Source organism: Populus nigra, chromosome 15 (genome assembly GCF_951802175.1).
Source record: "Populus nigra chromosome 15, ddPopNigr1.1, whole genome shotgun sequence".
Classification (NCBI taxonomy): domain Eukaryota; kingdom Viridiplantae; phylum Streptophyta; class Magnoliopsida; order Malpighiales; family Salicaceae; genus Populus; species Populus nigra.
In genome coordinates this window covers 13,560,700-13,579,864 of record NC_084866.1, presented here as the reverse complement: position 1 = coordinate 13,579,864, position 19,165 = coordinate 13,560,700, and the positions used below count along the sequence as shown (strand labels likewise).

The following is a 19,165-nucleotide window of genomic DNA, read 5'->3' as shown; positions in this document are numbered from 1 at the left end:
TTCCCCCAAACAAGCCACTAAAACCCCAATACCAAAATAAGCACGTGTACAGGACCATACTGAATCATCCTACGCTGCCAAGTGTCAAAGTCAACGGCCAAGATTGAATCCTTAAATCCCGTTTGACATTATAAGGTATTTTTTATTTTAAAAAAATAATTAAAAAACATTAAAAACAAATTTAAGGTTTTGCAAAAACTCTTTACAACCGCAAAATGAAACGGTGCCTTACTCCTATATAAGAGCATAACATTCTACGTACATATGACATGCCAAGCCTCGAGAGACTGAGAAATCCAAAGCCAAAAATATGCTTCTTAGGAGCTCATCAACGCCAATTCTGAATTCATGGATCCCTCCAAACTCGAAAGAACCATCTCCAGAACCCGAATCCTTGCACCAAATCCAAATAACCCGATCCATTTCGTTGGCAGCATCATCTTCTGGTCCATTTTCTTCCATTTCTTCACAAGGCCATGATTCTAATGAAAGAGTGAAAATAGCCTTTTCCAAGAATGATTTAAGGGACCTCTCAGTGCCAAAGAGAAAACCCAGCAACAAAATATTGAATGGAATCACTGTTGACCAGGAAGTTGACGAAGAAGTGGAGAAAAAAGTGTCATTTTGGGAGAGTGGGTTGTTATTTGAAGGGTTTGGGGTTGGAGAGAAAGGGGAGGGTGATAATGGGGTGTTAGGGGTTTTGGTGACGGGTGGTGGTAGTGATGGTGGTGGGAGGAAGTTTTGTGGTGGTGGAGGAGGTGGTTTTGGGTCGGATTTTGGTGATGATGGAGGATCAAGGTTTCGGGAGTCTGATGAGGGGATTGAAACTACCGATGTTTATTATCAAACGATGATTGAAGCCAATCCTGGGAATCCTCTTTTTCTCAGAAATTATGCAAAATTCTTGAAAGAGGTACGTGTTTGCTGTATAGCAAAAGGTTCTTGCTTGCATGGTTTTTGAATTTTTTTGTTTTTTGTTTTGTGTTATGGTTAGTTAATGTGTTTTGTGTTTTTTTTTTTTGAAGTTTAAAGAAACGGGAAGCTATGTTTCTGTCTTGTGTAGTTAATGTAATCGTAAATCAACAGTGAATATTTTTGTCTGAAATTTGTGCTTTTAAAGCTCCTTTTTTATGAAAGTTTTGCTCTGTCAATAGGAATTTACTTTGATGGATATTCTCCAAGTATAGAGTTTTTGAAACTCTATGCTACATAATCGTGAGAAAAAATGTTTTTTAGACGTAAAAATTAATTTTCAAACACAAAAGGTAAAAGTATGAGTAAATTAGGAATGATTTAGTAAGTGAATAGGAGCCAATCTTGTTGGGAAAGATTGTTCTAATGTATTGTTTTGGAACTGGAACAGATTCGTTTGGATTTTGTAAAAGCTGAAGAGTACTGTGGAAGAGCAATTCTAGCCAACCCTAATGATGCAGATGTTCTTTCAATGTATGCTGATTTGATATGGCAGAGTCATAAGAATGCTTCTCGTGCTGAATCTTATTTCGATCGAGCTGTTAAAGCTGCTCCCGATGATTGGTAAGCACCTTTGTTGATTGTAGAGTCCATAAAATTTGCTGCTGGGACCTTAGAGACGTGAAATATATCATGATCTTAGTTTCAATGTTTGATGGGAAAAAGGATTGTACGTGGATAGACAATTATCAGTATTACAGTATTGTACTTTACCACTGTCGCTGTAGTTATGATGGATTCCAAGTTTTAAGTATGTCTTTGTTTTGATGCTGCAGTTATGTGATGGCATCTTATGCTCGGTTTCTTTGGGATGCTGAAGAGGAGGAGGAGGGGGAGCGGGATCAGAGAGAAAATATGAGCAAATTGTCACCGCCAACTTTTTTCCATGGATCTAGGCCTCCTCTCCCTCCTTTAGCTGCCTCATCTTGAGACCACCACCTCTCACAAAAATCTTGTATCATAGCTTAGACATAACTTCTGACCCTTGTTTATACATCCTTTCTTTTTGCAATTTTTCTAGTAACCTTTTAAGCTGCTCAGTTGAGTTGTTTAATTACCATGCTTTGCTCGTCTAGCAATTTGATGTAGAAAGGAAAATAAAAGATAAGACGAGTTTTTATGGCATTACCTCTCTTACTTTCTGCTTGGCTTGTTATATATTTGTCAATAAAGTTCTCTTTTTCTGGCAGGTATTGCTGCCACTGCATAGTAGAGTTCTGCTGAAACTTTGAAGTTTGAAATATCCTTTCCTCTGGTCATGCAAGTATCCCCCCTATAGATAAGCATCGTGGTTGGACAGAAAAGACTGTCCAATGCTTTAGATACAATAACAATGCGTTTAGCATGTTATGTATTGCCTCTTCAATTTTATTTAGGGTTTATGCTTCACCTTTAATTATTGAAGGAATCAAGGAAATGATAAAGCCTGGATAGATTAAATCGTTAAATTATCATCATCTGTTTTCCCCTGTATTCAATAATTTAACGAGCTGATTTCTGTTCAAACTTAGCAAGTCCTAGGAGTGTTAAAATTGCTATACAGTAACAGGGCCTGATCTACCAGTTTGCCAAGGCGCGAGTTGTTAGGGCATGCCTTCACATCAAGTATTGGGGCTCTGCGACAGAAAAGCTATGCTTGCAACTCAGCCTTTTGAGTGCAAATGGGAATATTTGGAGAGTTAAACCTGTGCTTTAGAAAGGGTAAGAAGAGTAATCTTATCTTCTTCAATACACAAAGGATAAGGATGCTTTCACTCAGAACAGGAAATCAGCTGCTGATTGGGAAACTAAAGATTGATAGCTCTAAATTCATATCATGCAATGGGAATTGCCATCGATTATTCCTCGTACTAACCTCCAGTTACCTTTGTTCTTGAATTTTACTTGTGAATATAATCTGTTCCCAACTAGCCCGAGAAACCAAAAAAGGCTCAAATGACCCAAAACCAGCCAATAACTGATCCACCAACCAACCCTATTCCTAGGAACACAACCATTGCAATTGCAGATAACTCTGCTTCTGAAACTGATACTGCCATGGGAGCAAGGATCATGAGAACACTTATCAGATAGCCATTAGTCACTCCGAGCATGAAAGTTAGAATTGCCACGGGTACTTCAGTTTTCAGCCACTTCGGTCCATTGAGACAAGCTGCAAAGAGAGGATAGAACACAAGCCTGAGAATGCAACCCCATGTTGCCTTGTATTTTGTTATCAGCAAAACGGGATACCAATCTTTTAGTAACTTGGACGAGAGATCTTCTGCTATGAAACCAGGAAATATCGACAAAGTCACGATATAAATCATGAGAACACCAAAATCTGGCCATCGGATTTTTCTAGCTACAGCCCGAAATTTTGGTTTTGGAAACAGTGAATCATCAGGAGCAAGTTTGTAACGCTGTTCCATATCTGGTAGTTTGTATAACAAATTGGAAGAGAGAGCGCAACACAGCAGAATGATATGGCACTAACTATAAAGTAGAAGTGAGTTCGGAGACGTTGCGGGTTCTGAGGGAGTGATGCCTTTGTAATGATCCTCAAGATGGAAATGAGAACACCTGTTACAAGCAATTGATGTGGTCAGGGGAACTGAGTATGATTCTTTGAGCTGCCTAACAATATCTGCTTCGCCACAGAATACTTGCTTTCACTCACCTACTCCTTACATGCAAAATAAAGTTCAAGCAAGACAACAAACATGTATTTTACATCTTTCTCCCAAAAAAATGCTAAGAATTATACAGTTTAAAACCAACTTCTCGGAAGCATAACTGATAGTGGTAATAGGGTTGGTTTCTGATGGATTCATTGAGGCTCTAGTCCCCTGCAATCTCAAAACTCATGAAATTCTGAATCACTTGATGACAAGGCATGGAAACCGTTCAAATCTTTCCAGAAGTTATGTTGTGCCAAGAAAGTACTAGCTGGCAATGATGGAAAAGTGAAAACATGCTATTGCTGGAAATGATTTCTTATTCTGAATAACCTGTATAAGGAAAACAGTGAAGATTTGTGCCTTGATCTAAATTCCTGGAAGTAAATCTATCCCTGAAAAGAAAAGACAGTCTCCTTAGGATTGCAGGGGACAGTCTTTTAATAACCCGTTTTTAAGTTATTCCTCAAAATTCACTTTTTCACTTCTAAAAATAAAAAAATATATTCAGACTAAAAACAAAAAATTGGTTAGAAATGGAGGAAGCTAAAAAATTCAAAGATTAAAATTTGATAGTATATGTTTTTACAGATAAAAAGCCTCGTTGGCAAGGAAAATTTAAATTGAAGAAGAAAGGTTCAAAAACAAATTTTATTGGAGGTTTAATTGATTTATGGAGGGTTTGATTGCAAGAAAATTTATTTTTAAAGTCAATTTGGGCTTTAATTGAAAGAAATTAAAGTTCTGGGGTCAAATTAGAATTTTTTAGAGTTAATTTGGTCAAATCAGGGGCTTAATTACATAAATATTGAAGTTTGATGGCCCAATTAGGGACTTAATTGAATAAATTAAGAACCAGGGACCAAAGAAAAAGGACGCTGAAATTTGGGGTTTGAGTTGAAGTTCATCAGGGGTGTAATTAGAGATAAGTCACAAATTGAAGGACTAAAGCGTAATCGGCAGAAAATTTACTATTCATCTTCTTCTCTAGCGAGGCTGCCCGAGGGGCCTCCTTCTCAAGGCGTTTGACGCCTCGTTTCTTCCCCAAATTAAATGAAACCTACACGAAAATGACCCTGTGATACTTGACTACACGCTAGTATAAACTGTTCGGGCTTATCGAGGCTGCAGAAGCGGTGGCATCGCTCCAAAGTAGCCAACTTGACCAACCATTTTCCTGCACAAAACTGGCAATTCATCATTGTTTCTTTGAAGAAATGGTTGGAGTGCCTTCGTGTCGAACCAAGGGCTGACATTTGGCAGTAGAAGAGACAAAGTATCCCTTTTCCACCACCTATAAATAGATATGATTTTCATGCTCCAGGGGGGAGATAATTGGGTTCAAAGTCGGCCAAAAACCAGCCTTCCTCCTCAGAATTTTTCCTTTTTTGTCGGCTATCTCTTCACACTCTCTCTCTTCGCCGTCCCAACCACCACTGTCATCACCGTCAGCTTTTCAGCCACCATCTCCACCACAGGAAGCCAACACAGCCACCATCCAGCCACAACAACCTCTGGTCCTCTCCCTCTGCAGATTTTTTTCTTCTTGCTACAGCCACCATCGCTTGCACCACGCTGTCCTCCGCCACCGTCATAACCACCGCATGTCAGCCTTCCTCCCCCTTCACGTTCTTCTTCTTCTCTGTTTGCTAGTGAATAGTAGACATGAATTATAATTCAAGTCATATTGTTCACACATGAACAATGGGCGTGAATTATATTAACGTTCACTGTTCATGTAGTGAACAATGGGTCGGGCCGTTCCTGGCCTAGTCCAAACTTCTAGCCCAGGTCCGGCCCCAAAAAATTTTTAAAAATCCCAAACAAATCTTTTTATAAAAAAAATTTATGATTTTTCTGCATAATTTTCTACTGAATTTTGCTTAATACTAGTTTGTATTTTTATACCGTAAAAATATAAATCTGGTATTAAAATACCCGGTTTTTTTCAAAAACATTGAAAAAAAATTATTTTATTTTCATGCATACGACCAAGTCTCTCAAAGATAAGAAAAATCATCACATCATATTTTCATACAATAAAAAAAAATCATATTGTTTTTCTTATACATAAAACACAAAAAAATTCAAAAATATATTTTAGCATGCATTTTGACTTTAATAACAAGTTTGTTAGAGCCATGAGAACTAGACCAATATTTCAAAAAAAAAAATATTTTATTTTATTTTAGTACCTGAGATTACGAATTTATACGTAAAACGTATTCCTAATATTAAAAATGTAGTTTATATATATATATATATATATATATATATATATATATATATATATATATAGACGTTAGAATGGTTAACTTTTCTGACTGAGGAGGACTTTTATTAAATCATAGACGAACCAGTAATTAGAAATACAATAATACCTTAGCTTTTTATTAGACAATTAAACAATGCAACTTACCTTAGGTAAAGTGTAATTGGAGTGCTTATACCTTTTCTTTACGCAATCAGTCTCCGTACCCAATCTCTGAGATCAGTTAGGGTTCCTAGTGACCAAAATATTAGTTGACGACTCCTATTCTATTTTTCCACTAATAAAAGACAAGAATTTATTACCTCCTTATATTTCTCAATTTCCAGATACTTGTCTAAGAATAGAATATTCACCGCGGCACTGCAAACATATAATAATCTTCATCAAATTCTCTCCAACATGTGAAAATGATTCCATGACCACTATGTTGTTTACTTTTAATTCATAATTTGGAAGAGACAATATGCTTTATCATGATGAGAACTTACCATTGACCATGTGTCCTACTCATCTACTCTTTAATACTTCCTTTTCCGTCGAATCATGGAAGAAATGATAAAAAAAAAAAAGTTGGGAGTTGTGGTACTATATAATACCTGTGGAGGCAGTTCCTGCAAAAACAGCCTGCATATACTGTTATGTCTCCCATTCACAACTATCTTATTACGTTTAAAAATAACAAAATTTAAGTAAATATAACGTTTCTAAAATACAATAAGATAAAAATATGTTTATTTCACCAAATTTTTTTAAAAAATATTATTAAAAACTTTTACATTATTATGCTAATTTAAAAAAAAATCTCTTCATGGCAAGTCTTTAGCAATGCAAGATTTGATTGCTCTCTAATTTTAGTATCTCTAGAGGGTTTTCACTCGTGCCAAACTGGCCCTGTCAGGAGTGGTGCATTGAAGTGAAAGGTAAGTCCTTTCCGTGTGAAGTAGGTCCTCTGTTGATTATCATGCGGAACTTGATTTTGTCCTCACATGTCAAGAGATGTTCAGAACTGTAGACATTGATCCCCCCAACCCCTAGCCTCTTTAACATCAGTCAATACTGCTATTATTCCTTACCTTTCTTCTCTTTTTTCTGCTACTTTATGATGACAGGTAATTAAACTATCGACAGCCCACCATAGTCCCAGCAACCTGGTGGTAAAATCCTACCTTAAAGAAGAAGCGGTGGTGGTGGTGGTAGGGTGGTGGTTTTATTCAGCTATTGGTTTGAAAGTTTCTGCCTATTCAGACATTTTTCAAACTCAATGATGGAGACAGGCATGAGAGAATAGTAATGGATACAGTATTTGCAATTGTTAACTAATTACAACACAAAAGCAGCTAATGTTTGCCATACTTCAAAATTGTATGCAGCAATTCAAGAGCATGTCATAGCAGAACTTTTAGACGATAAAGAACACAAAAAAACGAAGAAAAAAGAGAAGCTGATGTTGTCCATACTTCGAAATTATTTAGCTACATTCCATAATGGAGATGGACTTGACTTCCCTTCATGGTCATGTGACCTAAGCACACACCTTTATATATTTGTTTCCAAGATGTGAGTGCCGCACCACCATGCGCGTACACATTTTTCTATGCAGAATAAACCCTATTTTTCTTGTTAATAATTATTTTTTGTCCACATATCCCCACCATTGAACATGCAAGCACAGCAACTAATGATAGCTCTAATCTCTCCATCAATGATTCGCCATCCACACATCGAGATAACTATAACTCCACACAAAGAAGAACCTATTTTTCAGGCCATCGAAGCTCATCCAAGAGCTTTACACAAGTTCATTACAATCACACACCCTCTACAATTTTCATTTCATGTACATTGTTTTCTCCACCTATATTTATTAAGGTAAGCATCGGATGATCTCCTGGTCTGATAAATAATGCGTTCGCAAATGGCACCGAAGTGTTGCGTAACTTCAAGAGTTGGTGCTCACTGCATCCCTGGCAATCCACATAGAACAAAGAATGGGATACGGAGCCTCTTGCTCCAAACCCAACCCGCCATTAATCCAAAACAAAAACCCAACAAAAATGACGGCATCCAAACCATGAATGTAGCCATGGGAGCTCAAATTCAAAGCTTGATTTCAAATGGGTTTTTCTCAAAGATCTAAATTTCATTGATTATATAGTAACAGGCTGTTAATACTAATATTTTACGCAATAAGGACACCATGAAAAGACATGAGAGCTTGAGAAGCTCGAGTCATGGGTCCTACGTAATGTGCTTCTCATATATATATTTCTAATTGGCAGGCTGAGAGGGTTACCAAACCATTTTATCCTAGCTTGATCAAGTTTTGATCGTTTGTATATATTATCAGCATGAAAATGCTTCGAGGCTTTTACTTGGCCGCCAAGCCATTATGAATCTCCTTCACACAATTTGCTTGGAAATTCCATATCTATTTCTCTTTCTGGTAATGGTCCGTTACGACAAATTAAGCACAACATATTATAAATCTTTCACGATCCATGGCGCCATTACTAGCTTTACATGGATAGAAATGTTACTATATATTTTAATTTTTCTTCATTGGGCAAGAATATTCCTGGATATCGTTGCATGCGGTGCTAATCGATTGTGCCATCCCATTTTACTTGGTCTAAATTTGTGTTCATGTTTTTCCACAGAGACTGCTGGAAGTAGCTTCATGGGCTCCTCGATTTTAAGATGATAATACTCATTAAAGAATAGAGGAGAAGAAGCAGCCTTACAGGATGCTACGTACGTCCTCCATCCAATATCCAAATAGGTACCCTATGAATATTAATCAACACTGCCTTTTCAAAAAAAATGCATATTTTTTTTCTATTTTTGCTGTTTGATCGATGGTTTTTGAAAAAAAAATATTTTTTAATTAAGAATTTCTCCTTTAAAAATAATGATATGCCTTTTTATAAGACTCTATTAATTTCTTCTTTTTTATCATCATCACTACCTACATCATCCTCATCATTATTTATTATTTATTATTATTATTATTATTATTTCATCACCGCAACCATCTCACGATCACATTTTTTTTTATTATTATCATCTTACCACCACCATTTCACAATTATTTTTTTTATTACCACTGCTATCTTACCATCACTTCATCATTACCTTCTTCTTCACCATTTCATTTTCTTTCATCCCACCATGATCATCTCATTATTAGCTTAGGTATCAAGCAGATTTACATCATAAGATATTTTCATAAATGTTATGGGATTGAAGTACATTGTACGATGATTTTTTTTCTAATAACTTGATTAGTATTTGGTTATTATTTAGAGATAGAAAAAATGAATACAAAAATAAATAAATAAAAACTTGTTTGATGGAAATGACATGGATGAATACATAAAATTAATTTATACATATTAAAATTAATTTATCTATTTTAAAAACAAAGAGGATATGAAGAAACATCTCACATGTCCACTATATCTATCTTTATTTTTTTGTCATAAATAATAAACAAATGTTAGTTTAACTATTAATATTATTTTCTCGTATCTAAAAATCTCTCGTTCAAATATATATATATAACTAATGTTAAAATTAAGCTTTTATAGTTGCATGGTTCATAGGCAATGGACCTCCACGTGCGAACAACACCTCTCATGTGTCGATTTCTTATTTGTTAAAATTCTCCCCAAGTACAAGGCAATTATTTCGCATCAGCACAGACACTCATTGCATAAAGCCAAAAATAGAAAAAAAAATTAAAAGTAAAAAAAATCACATCAAAAAAATCTTTCTTCATGATTAATCATGTATATTGACAATTTTACCCCTACAATCATCAACTTGCACCTCTTCGTGACAAAACAAAAAAAACAGCACGCCGCCTTGTTTTTAAATTTTAAAAAAGTTTATTTATTTTATTTTAAATTCATATTTTTTAATTTATTAATATTAAACATAATTTTTTAAAAATAAAAAAATTATTTTGATATATTTATAAGTAAAAAACATTTTAAAAAGCAATCGTAATTATATTTTTAATCACTCCCTTAAGAATCGAAGAGTTTTTTTATATTTGTATTTTAAAATATTATTAAAAGTATTATATTTTTTTACTTAAATTTAATTTAATTTATAATTTTAGATACATTGATATTAAAAGTTATTTTAAAAAATAAAAAATATATTATTTTAATATATTTTTAAATAAAAAATATTTTAGTGCACGATTAAATACTGCTGAAAAATAGTAATCATAAGACTGACACGATGGTCATGAGTCTCATGACCTCCAAGCACCAAGACTCACCAGCCATGGGCTCCACCCCACGGTGCCAGTTTGCGATCTTGGGCCCCACAAATGTCAAGGGCAGCCACTCAAACACATTAGTGGCAAATTCGTAGAAACTTGAAATATCTACGGGCTTTTATTGTTGCCTAAAACACCGCGGAAAAACCCTCCCCTTTCCCTTTCATGAGTCGCCACCAGATGCCAGTCCTAGCAGTGTGGACTCACGTGATGATATTGAGTCTAGACCGTCCAAGGGAGTTATGTGATAAATCAAAGGTTTTTAGTGGGCCCCTTCTCACATGATCATGTTTAAGCGGGTCCTACTGTAATGAAATGTTGACCGCGTACTTGCCTCCGTCCATCGTATATACGGGGAGCTCGTTGGGGTAAGTGAAAAGGAAATAAATAAATAAATAAATAAATAATGGGACTTGATTTCGCTAAATTAAAAAAGAACTAAACCCTGTCAGTCTAAGGTTAGGGTGTTTTTAATTACACCAAATAAATAGCTTTTTATGGGTAAAATAGTTTTTTTTTCAGATGATTTACGTAGTTTTATGAAATTAATCCGGGTATAATGGTTTGTTAATTTTTTTCATAATTAAATAACATAAATACCCTTTAAAAAAACAAAAAAAAACAAGAAGGTCTTTTGCATCATTTCATTTTTAAAATAAGAAAACTAATTCATTGCTCTTCGAGTAAATAAATAAATGAGGGATTAAGGAGTATTTTGATATTTTTATCATGTTTTTTCTATTATAATTTATTTGAATTAAAAGTAAACTAGTCTTTTAACAAATAAAAATAATTAAAAAAAAAGCTAATGAGTGAGAGCTACCGTATATTTTGTGCGGTGTTTTCCGATGACCAATAAAGTTCAACCATCATATTTTTTCGAAGTGTCCAGTTATGATGCAACTAATAGGGCTGCATGTGTAGTTCAATTCATGACAGTTTGGCAACGATGAGATTTTTTTCTCCTCTATCTATTTTTTCTTTTCTTTTATTTAAATAACTGTTGGGTTAACTAAAATTTAGAGTTGTCCTCCCGTTTATTTTTTTTATTTTAATTGTGGTCTTTTTTTATTGGTTTTTCTTTGTTTTGGATTTTTTTAATTTTTGTTTTCATTCTCATTTAATTTTATTTGGCTTTTATATCAAATATGATACCCATTCATTTGATTGTTGTTTTTTAATACTTTTCTTGATTTGTTCTTCTTTTTTTTCTTTTCAATTTTGTCTCTTGATATTTTTTTTCATTTATTTTTTTATTCATTTTTTATCTTCATTCTTTTAATTGTTTTTTTTTATCCTTTTCTCAATGTTTTTATTTTGTCCCTCAATATTTTATTTTATTTTTTATCCGATTTTGGTCCTTATTATTTTAAATGCTCTCTTTTTATCATTTACTTATTTAATGGGGTTACTCTAAATCGTGAGTTAGTCAAGTTAACTTGAGTATTTTTAGATTTTTTTTCAAGTTTTTTTTCAATTTCATCATTTGAAATTAGACTATTGAGTCTTAAGTTTTTTTGATTTTTTATGTCTTTTATTTTTATGGGGTTATCTTAGACTATTGGTTAGTCAGGTTATCCCGGATCGCAGGCTAGTCAAGTTAACTCGGAGTGACTTATATTTTTTTTTCAAAGTTTTATTTATTTATTTTACTTCAATCCTTTTTTCTAGGTCATTATATATATATATATATCTCATGTTGCGAGTAGTGGGTTAATATAGTGAACTCAGATTGACTCAAGTTTTTTTTTCAATATTTTTTTAATTAATTTCATCATTTAATATTAGGTTCTTGGGCCTTGAGCTTTGTGGTTTTTTTCGCATTCCATTCTATAGAGTATTCTGATCTAATATCCTACATGTTCGTCAAGTTAACTCGAGTTGACTCATATTGTCACTATTTGTATATCTTTTTTTACGTTAGAAAAAATCTAAATTAACCCTCATATAATGTGAATAAAAATACTAATCAAAACTAAATCTTTTTCCGGTTTGTTTTTAATTTTCTGATAAGTATATAAAAACAAAATATTCACCAAATAAATAATCATAAAATAAAAAACATTTTTTTCTTTAATTTTCATAATTTAGAATTGTGAGAGATTAATAGGTATTTATAGTAATGCACCCATTCATAAGAAAAAAATGAAACCATTAATATTTTTTTTCCTTTTATGTGAATGGAAGAGAAGCACATTGATTGTGTTTAATGATTTCGTTTGGATTATAGTATCAATAGTAATTCACGATTTTTCCTTGATTTTTCTCTAGATAGTATTAATATTGAAACATATGCCTTAATAAATAATCATATGCTATAAAGTTATACTGGGTCCATAAAGAAATGTTATAAAACCACACCAAAAGAAAATAAATAAATAAATAAAGACTTTCTTCCTAAACAAAAATTAAACCATGTTAAAATCAATAAGAACAAAATATTTTGATTGATTAATATTAAATCTAGACAATGTTTCTCTAATTAAAAAGGAAGACTATGCATGTTTATATATATAGACACTCACACACACATATAAGAGAATAAGACATTTAAAAAGAAAATTTACAATAAAAATCATCTTCCCAATTGTCAACAAACTTCCATAACTAATAACCAATTAATTACTCAACAAATAAATAAAACAATTAATCACCCACATTATTTATTAGTGGCCAATTATCAACTGCGACCAACAATACATCAATTAATCATGTTATAAATTGAAAAAAAAACAAAAATAAATAACTTATTCCAAAATTATACAAATTATAAATAAAAATATATTTATTATGATTTGAACAAATTCAGTGACATGTTATCAAGTTAACTTTAATTTTTTTTTAAATTTTTTATCTAAACCTATAATTTTTTGATAGTCTAAAATAATATTGTTTTATTTTTAAAAATTAAAATAATATTATTTTAAAATTAAAATTCGCAAACCCGTGACCAAGCTTTGATGACAATGGTAAAAAGAATACAATTCAAGAAAAGATTTTTTGAAAACCATAAAATAGAAAAACAAAATTCTAAAATTAAAACTTTAGATCCTTTACTCCAATACCAAAAACAAGAACGTGTACAGTCACTCCGAATCCCTACGTTAACAAAATCAACGGCCAAGATTCAATCCTGACTCCTATATAAAAACATCACCTTCTTCTCCTACTCACATGCCAAGTCTCCACATTTGCAGAAATTGAGAGAAATCCAAGGCCAAAAAAATGCTTCTTAGAAGCTCATCAACGCCATTTCTGAATTCATGGATTCCTCCACACTCGAAAGAACCATCTCCAGAACCCGAATCTGTGCACCAAATTCAAAAAACCCGGCCCATTTCGCTGACAGCATCATCTTCTAGTCCATTTTCTTCACAAGATCATGATTCTATTAAAAGAATGACAAGAGCCTTTTCCGAGGCAGATTTAAGGGACCACTCAGTGCCAAAGAGAAAACCCAGTAACGGAATCTTGAATGGAATCCCTGTTGATGAAGAAATGGAGAAAAAGGTATCATTTTGGGAGGGTGGGTTGTTTTTTGAAGGGTGTGAGGCTGGAGAGAAGGGGGAGGGTGATAATGGGGTGCTAGAGGTTTTGGTGACCGGTGGTGGTAGTGATGGTGGTGGACGGAAGTTTTGTGGTGGTCGTGGTAGGTCGGATTTTGGTGATGATGGAGGATCAGGGTCTCGGGAGTCCAATGAGGGGATTGAAACTACCGATGCTTATTATCAGACGATGATTGAAGCCAATCCTGGGAATCCTCTTTTTCTCAGAAATTATGCCAGGTTCTTGAAAGAGGTACGTGTTTGCTGTATTGCAAAAGGTTCTTGTTTGCATGGTTTTTGAAAAAAAAAAATTGTTTTATTTTTTATTGAATTTGTTTGTGTTATGGTTAGATAATGTGTTTTGTGTTGTGATTTTTTTTTTTGAAGTTTAAAGAAATGGGAAGCTATGTTTCTGTCTTGTGTAATTAATGTAACTGTATATTAACAGTGAATATCCATCTGAAATTTGTGCTTTTAAAGCTCCTTTTGTATAAAAGTTTTGCTCTTTGTGTGAAATTACTTTAATGGATATTCTCAAAGTATAAAGTTTTTGAAACTCTATGCTACAAAATCGTGAGAAAAAATGTTTTTCAGACGTAAACAATAATTTTCATACACAAAAGGTAAGAGTATGAGTAAATTAGGAATGATTTAGTAAGTGAATAGAAGCCAATCTTGTTGGGCAAGATTGTTCTAATGGATTGTTTTGGAATTGGAACAGGTTCGTTTGGATTTTGTAAAAGCTGAAGAGTACTGTGGGAGAGCAATTCTAGCCAACCCTAATGATGCAGATGTTCTTTCAATGTATGCTGATTTGATATGGCAGAGTCATAAGGATGCTTCTCGTGCTGAATCTTATTTCGATCGAGCTGTTAAAGCTGCTCCCGATGATTGGTAAGCACCATTGTTGATTGTAGAGTCCATAAAATTTGCTGCTGGAACCTTAGAGACATGAATTATACCATGATCTTAGTTTCAATGTTTGATGGGAAAAAGGATTGTACGTGGATAGCTAATTATCAGTATTACAGTATTGTACTTTACCACTGTCGCTGTAGTTATGATGGATTCCAAGTTTTAAGTATGTCTTTGTTTTGATGCTGCAGTTATGTGATGGCATCTTATGCTCGGTTTCTTTGGGATGCTGAAGAGGAGGAGGGGGAGGAGGGGGAGCGGGAACAGAAAGAAAATATGAGCAAAATGTCACCGCCAACTTTTTTCCATGGATCCAAGCCTCCTCTCCCTCCTTTAGCCGCCTCATCTTGAGACCACCACCTCTCCCAAAAATCTTGTATCATAGCTTAGACATAACTTCTGACCTTTGTTTATACATCCTTTCTTCTTGCAATTTTTCTAGTAACCTTAATTTTAAGCTGCTTAGTTGAGTTGTTTAATTACCATGCTTTGCTCGTCTAGCAATTTGATGTGGAAAGAAAAATAAAAGATAGGCGAGTTTTTATGGCGTTACCTCTCTTACTTTCTGCTTGGCTTGTTATATATTTGTCAATAAAGTTCTCTTGTTCTGGCAGGTGTTGCTGCCCCTGCATAGTGGAGTTTTGCTGAAACTTTGAAGTTCGAAATATCCTTTCCTCAGGTCATGCAAGTATCCCCCCTATAGATAAGCATTGTGGTTGGACAGAAAAGAGGTGTCCAATGCTGTAGATATTAGTATAATTAAGACAATAACAATGCGTTTAGCATGTTATGTGCTGCCTCTTAAAAGTCATTTAGGGTTTATGCTTCACCTTTAATTACCCTGAAGGAATTAAGGAAATTATAAAGCATATATAGGTTTAGAGGGTTATAGATATTTTTTAAAGTGTTTTTTATTCAGAAATGTATTAAAATAATTTTTTTTTAGTTTTTAAAAATTATTTTTAATATTAAAATAATTTAAAAACACTAAAAAATATTAATTTGAAAAAAAAAAATTGAAAAAATTTAATTTTTTAAAATATTTTTAAAATATAAAAACAAACAAGATGTGAATGGTTAATCTTCCTATTCAATAATAGTCCCCGGAGCGTTAAAATTTCTATATGCTATTAGCTAGTACAGTAACAGGACCTGATCTACAAGTTTGCCAAGACCTGATCTACCAGTTTGTCAAGATGTGAGTTGTTAGGTTAGGGCGTGCCTTCACATCAAGTATTGGGGCTCTACGACTGCAAATCTATGCTTGCAACTCAAGCTAAGCCCCGTAAGACTGAACCAATGTTATTATTTTTGGTCCATGCCAGCTCCCTGATTGATAGAATCAAACAGCCTCCAGCTAGAGATTGAATAGTCAAAGTCTCGACGAACACCAGTGGAAGCCTGGCGGACAAGCTGTCGTTTAACGTTATAGCTTCATTTTCTAAGAAAATTCACTACCAGCTACCAGGGGATTCTGATTCGCGTGTTCTGAGATATATCGAGATTTTCTTGTTTTAATTATCTTTCAGTGTATGGTCGAGGTCATCTGGCTCCTGTTACATCATCCTTTTGAGTGCAAATGGGAATATTTGGAGAGGTAAACATGTGCTTTAGAAAGGGTAAGAAGAGTAATCTAATCTTCTTCAATACACAAAGGATAAGGATACTTTCACTCAGAACATGAAATCAGCAGCTGATTGGGAAAATAAAGATTGATAGCTCTAAATTCATATCATTTGCCATCGATTATTCCTGGTGCTAACCTCCGGTTAGTTTTGTTCTTGAATTTTACTTGTGAATATGATCTGTTCCCAACTAGCCTGAGAGACTGAAAAAAAAGGCTCAAATGATCCAAAACCAGCCAATAACTGATCCACCAACCAACCCTATTCCTAGGAACACAACCATTGCAATTGCAGATAACTCTGCTTCTGAAACTGATACTGCCATGGGGGCAAGGATCATGAGAACACTTGTCAGATAGCCATTAGTCACTCCAAGCATGAAAGTTAGAATTGCCACGGGTACTTCAGTTTTCAGCCACTTGGGTCCATTGAGACAAGCTGCAAAGAGAGGATAGAACACAAGCCTGAGAATGCAACCCCATGTTGCCTTCTTAATGCTCTTCAGAACATATATTGCGGTTAAAGATTTCCCTGTGAAGTCTGCAACATTGTATATTGTTATCAGTAAAACGGGATACCAATCTTTTAGTAACTTGGATGAGAGATCTTCTGCTATGAAACCAGGAAATATCGACAAAGTCACGATATAAATCATGAGAACACCAAAAGCTGGCCATCGGATTTTTCTTGCTACAGCCCGAAATTTTGGTTTTGGAAACAGTGAATCATCAGGAGCAAGTTTGTAATGCTGTTCCATAACTGGTAGTTTGTATAACAAATTGGAAGAGAGAGCGCAACACAGCAGAATGATGGCGCTAACTATAAAGTAGAAGTGAGCACTTGTTCGGAGACGTTGAGGGTTCTGAGGGAGTGATGCCTTTGTAATGATCCTCAAGATGGAAATGAGAACACCTGTTACAAGCAATTGATGTGGTCAGGGAAACCGAGTATGATTCTTTGAGCTGTCTAACAATATCTGCTTCACCACAGAATACTTGCTTTCACTCACCTACTCCTTACATGCAAAATAAAGTTCAAGCAAGACAACAAACATGTATTTTACATCTTTCTCCCAAAAAAATGCTAAGAATTATACAGTTTAAAACCAACTTCTCGGAAGCATAACTGATAGTGGTAATAGGGTTGGTTTCTGATGGATTCATTGAGGCTCTAGTCCCCTGCAATCTCAAAACTCAAGAAATTCTGAATCACTTGATGCTCCACAAGGCATGGAAACTGTTCAAATCTTTCCAGAAGTTATGTTGTGCCAAGAAAGTACTTGCTGGCAATGATGGAAAAAGTGAAAACATGCTATTGCTGGAAATGATTTCTTATTCTGAATAACCTGTATAAGGAAAACAGTGAAGATTTGTGCCTTGATCTAAATTCTTGGAAGTAAATCTATAACTTTGGCCCTGAAAAGAAAAGACAGTCTCCTTAGGATGCTATTTATCTTCATCAAATTCTCTCCAACAGGTGAAAATGATTCCATGACCACTATGTTGTTTGTTTTTAATTCATAATTTGGAAGAGACAATATGCTTTATCATAATAAGAACTTACCATTGACCATGTGTCCTACTCATCTACTCTTTAATACTTCCTTTTCTGTTGAATCATGGAAGAAATGATAAGAAAAGTTGGGAGTTGTGGTATTATATACTACCTGAAGAGGCAGTTCCTGCAAAAACAGCCTGCATGTACTGTTTTGGGAGCTTTCCAGCTGCTCCTATCAAACTTCCTCCTATCAATCCATCAGCTATACCACAAACCACGACTGATGCAACTGTCACACCATAGGCTACATTTGATCTCCCTTCTGGCCCACTGCCACTCGAAGACCAGTCTATTAGTGGAGCCACCATTAGAGAGAGTACAAAAATGCAAAATCCCATGTTCATTCTTAATCTATAACTTAGATGCTTGGTCCAGCCACCCCAACTCACGACTATTAGTAGAACCAGAACAGAAGAGCTCATGTAAGCTACAGAAAAGACCTTCTCAATGTGCTTGGTTGGATAGAGATAGCCAAAGTAATCAATAGCTGTGATAAAAGCGTTCCATGGAAGCAAATTACCAGCACCAAGCAGAAAATGGATTATATAAGCAATTTTGTAGGTGTCCCTTGTCTCAGGATGATCTGCAGCTCCTTTCTCACCTTCCATTTTTTGCATTCTTGCAGTCATCTTATTACTTACAGTCTTCGGTCTTAATATAGGCGGAACTAAATGTTTCAAATTTGCGATATGTCATGTTGATTAGAAAGGCATAAACAAGCTGAGCTGATGAAAGAAACTCTGCCTGGCTAGCTGGGGCCTATACTTGTCATAAAGTATTTGCTCATCTTTATATAGCGCAACTAACAAAATAAGGAGGTCACTTATGGAGGTCGCACATGCATGACATGCTATATAGTCACTTATGCAAACCCTGTACAACTAGTGTTAGTTTAGGATTTTTTTTTAACCTTGTTAGCTTGGGAATTTTTTTTTTCATTGTGCTACTTGGAGAGAAAAAAAAACTAACCATCAACTTCCTAACATGAGCCAGTAGGCCTAGTTGACAGCTTCACATAGTTTTTTTTTTTCTCAGATTTGATTGATGGGCTGGTTATGGAATCAATGGGGATAATTCATGTAGGGAATTATGCAGTGCGAGGACATCAATGGATGGGTGATGTTAGAAGCACCTTTAAGTGCACTACCTGCACATGGTGTAGGTTTTGATGGCAGTGTGACCTAGCCAGAATCTTACAAAAACTATTTGCTAGTTAGTCACCAATAATCTATAACCACTGAGCTCTAGCAATTATTGGGTCCATTTGAAGTCAGATCACAAGTCTTTTCCAGATTTTCAACATCTTCCTGCAGATCTTTTCACAAGTTGCAGGA

General features: G+C 34.6%; 3 protein-coding genes and 1 pseudogene across 5 annotated transcripts; 2 read left to right on the top strand and 2 right to left on the bottom strand.

Moving 5' to 3' along the window:
• Nucleotides 1–214: 214 nt before the first annotated feature.
• LOC133674069 (uncharacterized) lies at nt 215–2,426 on the top strand. Of its 2 annotated transcripts, none has more exons than XM_062095038.1 (3): nt 215–913; nt 1,364–1,536; nt 2,163–2,426. In XM_062095038.1, exons 1-3 carry the CDS (start codon nt 311–313, stop codon nt 2,194–2,196), a joined length of 810 nt encoding a protein of 269 aa, XP_061951022.1. In that variant the 5' UTR covers nt 215–310; the 3' UTR covers nt 2,197–2,426. The 2 variants fall into 2 exon arrangements, with proteins under 2 accessions (XP_061951022.1, XP_061951021.1); XM_062095037.1 differs by lacking the exon at nt 2,163–2,426 and adding an exon at nt 1,749–2,097 and having other exon boundaries at nt 219–913.
• Nucleotides 2,427–2,811: 385 nt separating this feature from the next.
• On the bottom strand, nt 2,812–6,531 carry LOC133674004 (equilibrative nucleotide transporter 8-like; annotated as a pseudogene).
• Nucleotides 6,532–13,346: 6,815 nt separating this feature from the next.
• LOC133673820 (uncharacterized) lies at nt 13,347–15,439 on the top strand. 2 transcript variants are annotated; one of them, XM_062094720.1, is made up of 4 exons: nt 13,347–13,987; nt 14,456–14,628; nt 14,841–15,025; nt 15,264–15,439. In XM_062094720.1, the coding sequence occupies exons 1-3, from the start codon at nt 13,415–13,417 to the stop codon at nt 14,998–15,000; spliced, it is 906 nt and encodes a 301-aa protein (XP_061950704.1). In that variant the 5' UTR covers nt 13,347–13,414; the 3' UTR covers nt 15,001–15,025; nt 15,264–15,439. The 2 variants fall into 2 exon arrangements, with proteins under 2 accessions (XP_061950704.1, XP_061950703.1); XM_062094719.1 differs by lacking the exon at nt 15,264–15,439 and having other exon boundaries at nt 14,841–15,201.
• Nucleotides 15,440–16,271: 832 nt separating this feature from the next.
• LOC133673819 (equilibrative nucleotide transporter 8-like) lies at nt 16,272–18,631 on the bottom strand. Its single transcript, XM_062094718.1, has 2 exons — nt 17,941–18,631; nt 16,272–17,186 (listed from the first exon to the last, which is right to left on the bottom strand). Exons 1-2 carry the CDS (start codon nt 18,458–18,460, stop codon nt 16,492–16,494), a joined length of 1,215 nt encoding a protein of 404 aa, XP_061950702.1. The 5' UTR covers nt 18,461–18,631; the 3' UTR covers nt 16,272–16,491.
• Between the last annotated feature and the right edge of the window lie 534 nt (nt 18,632–19,165).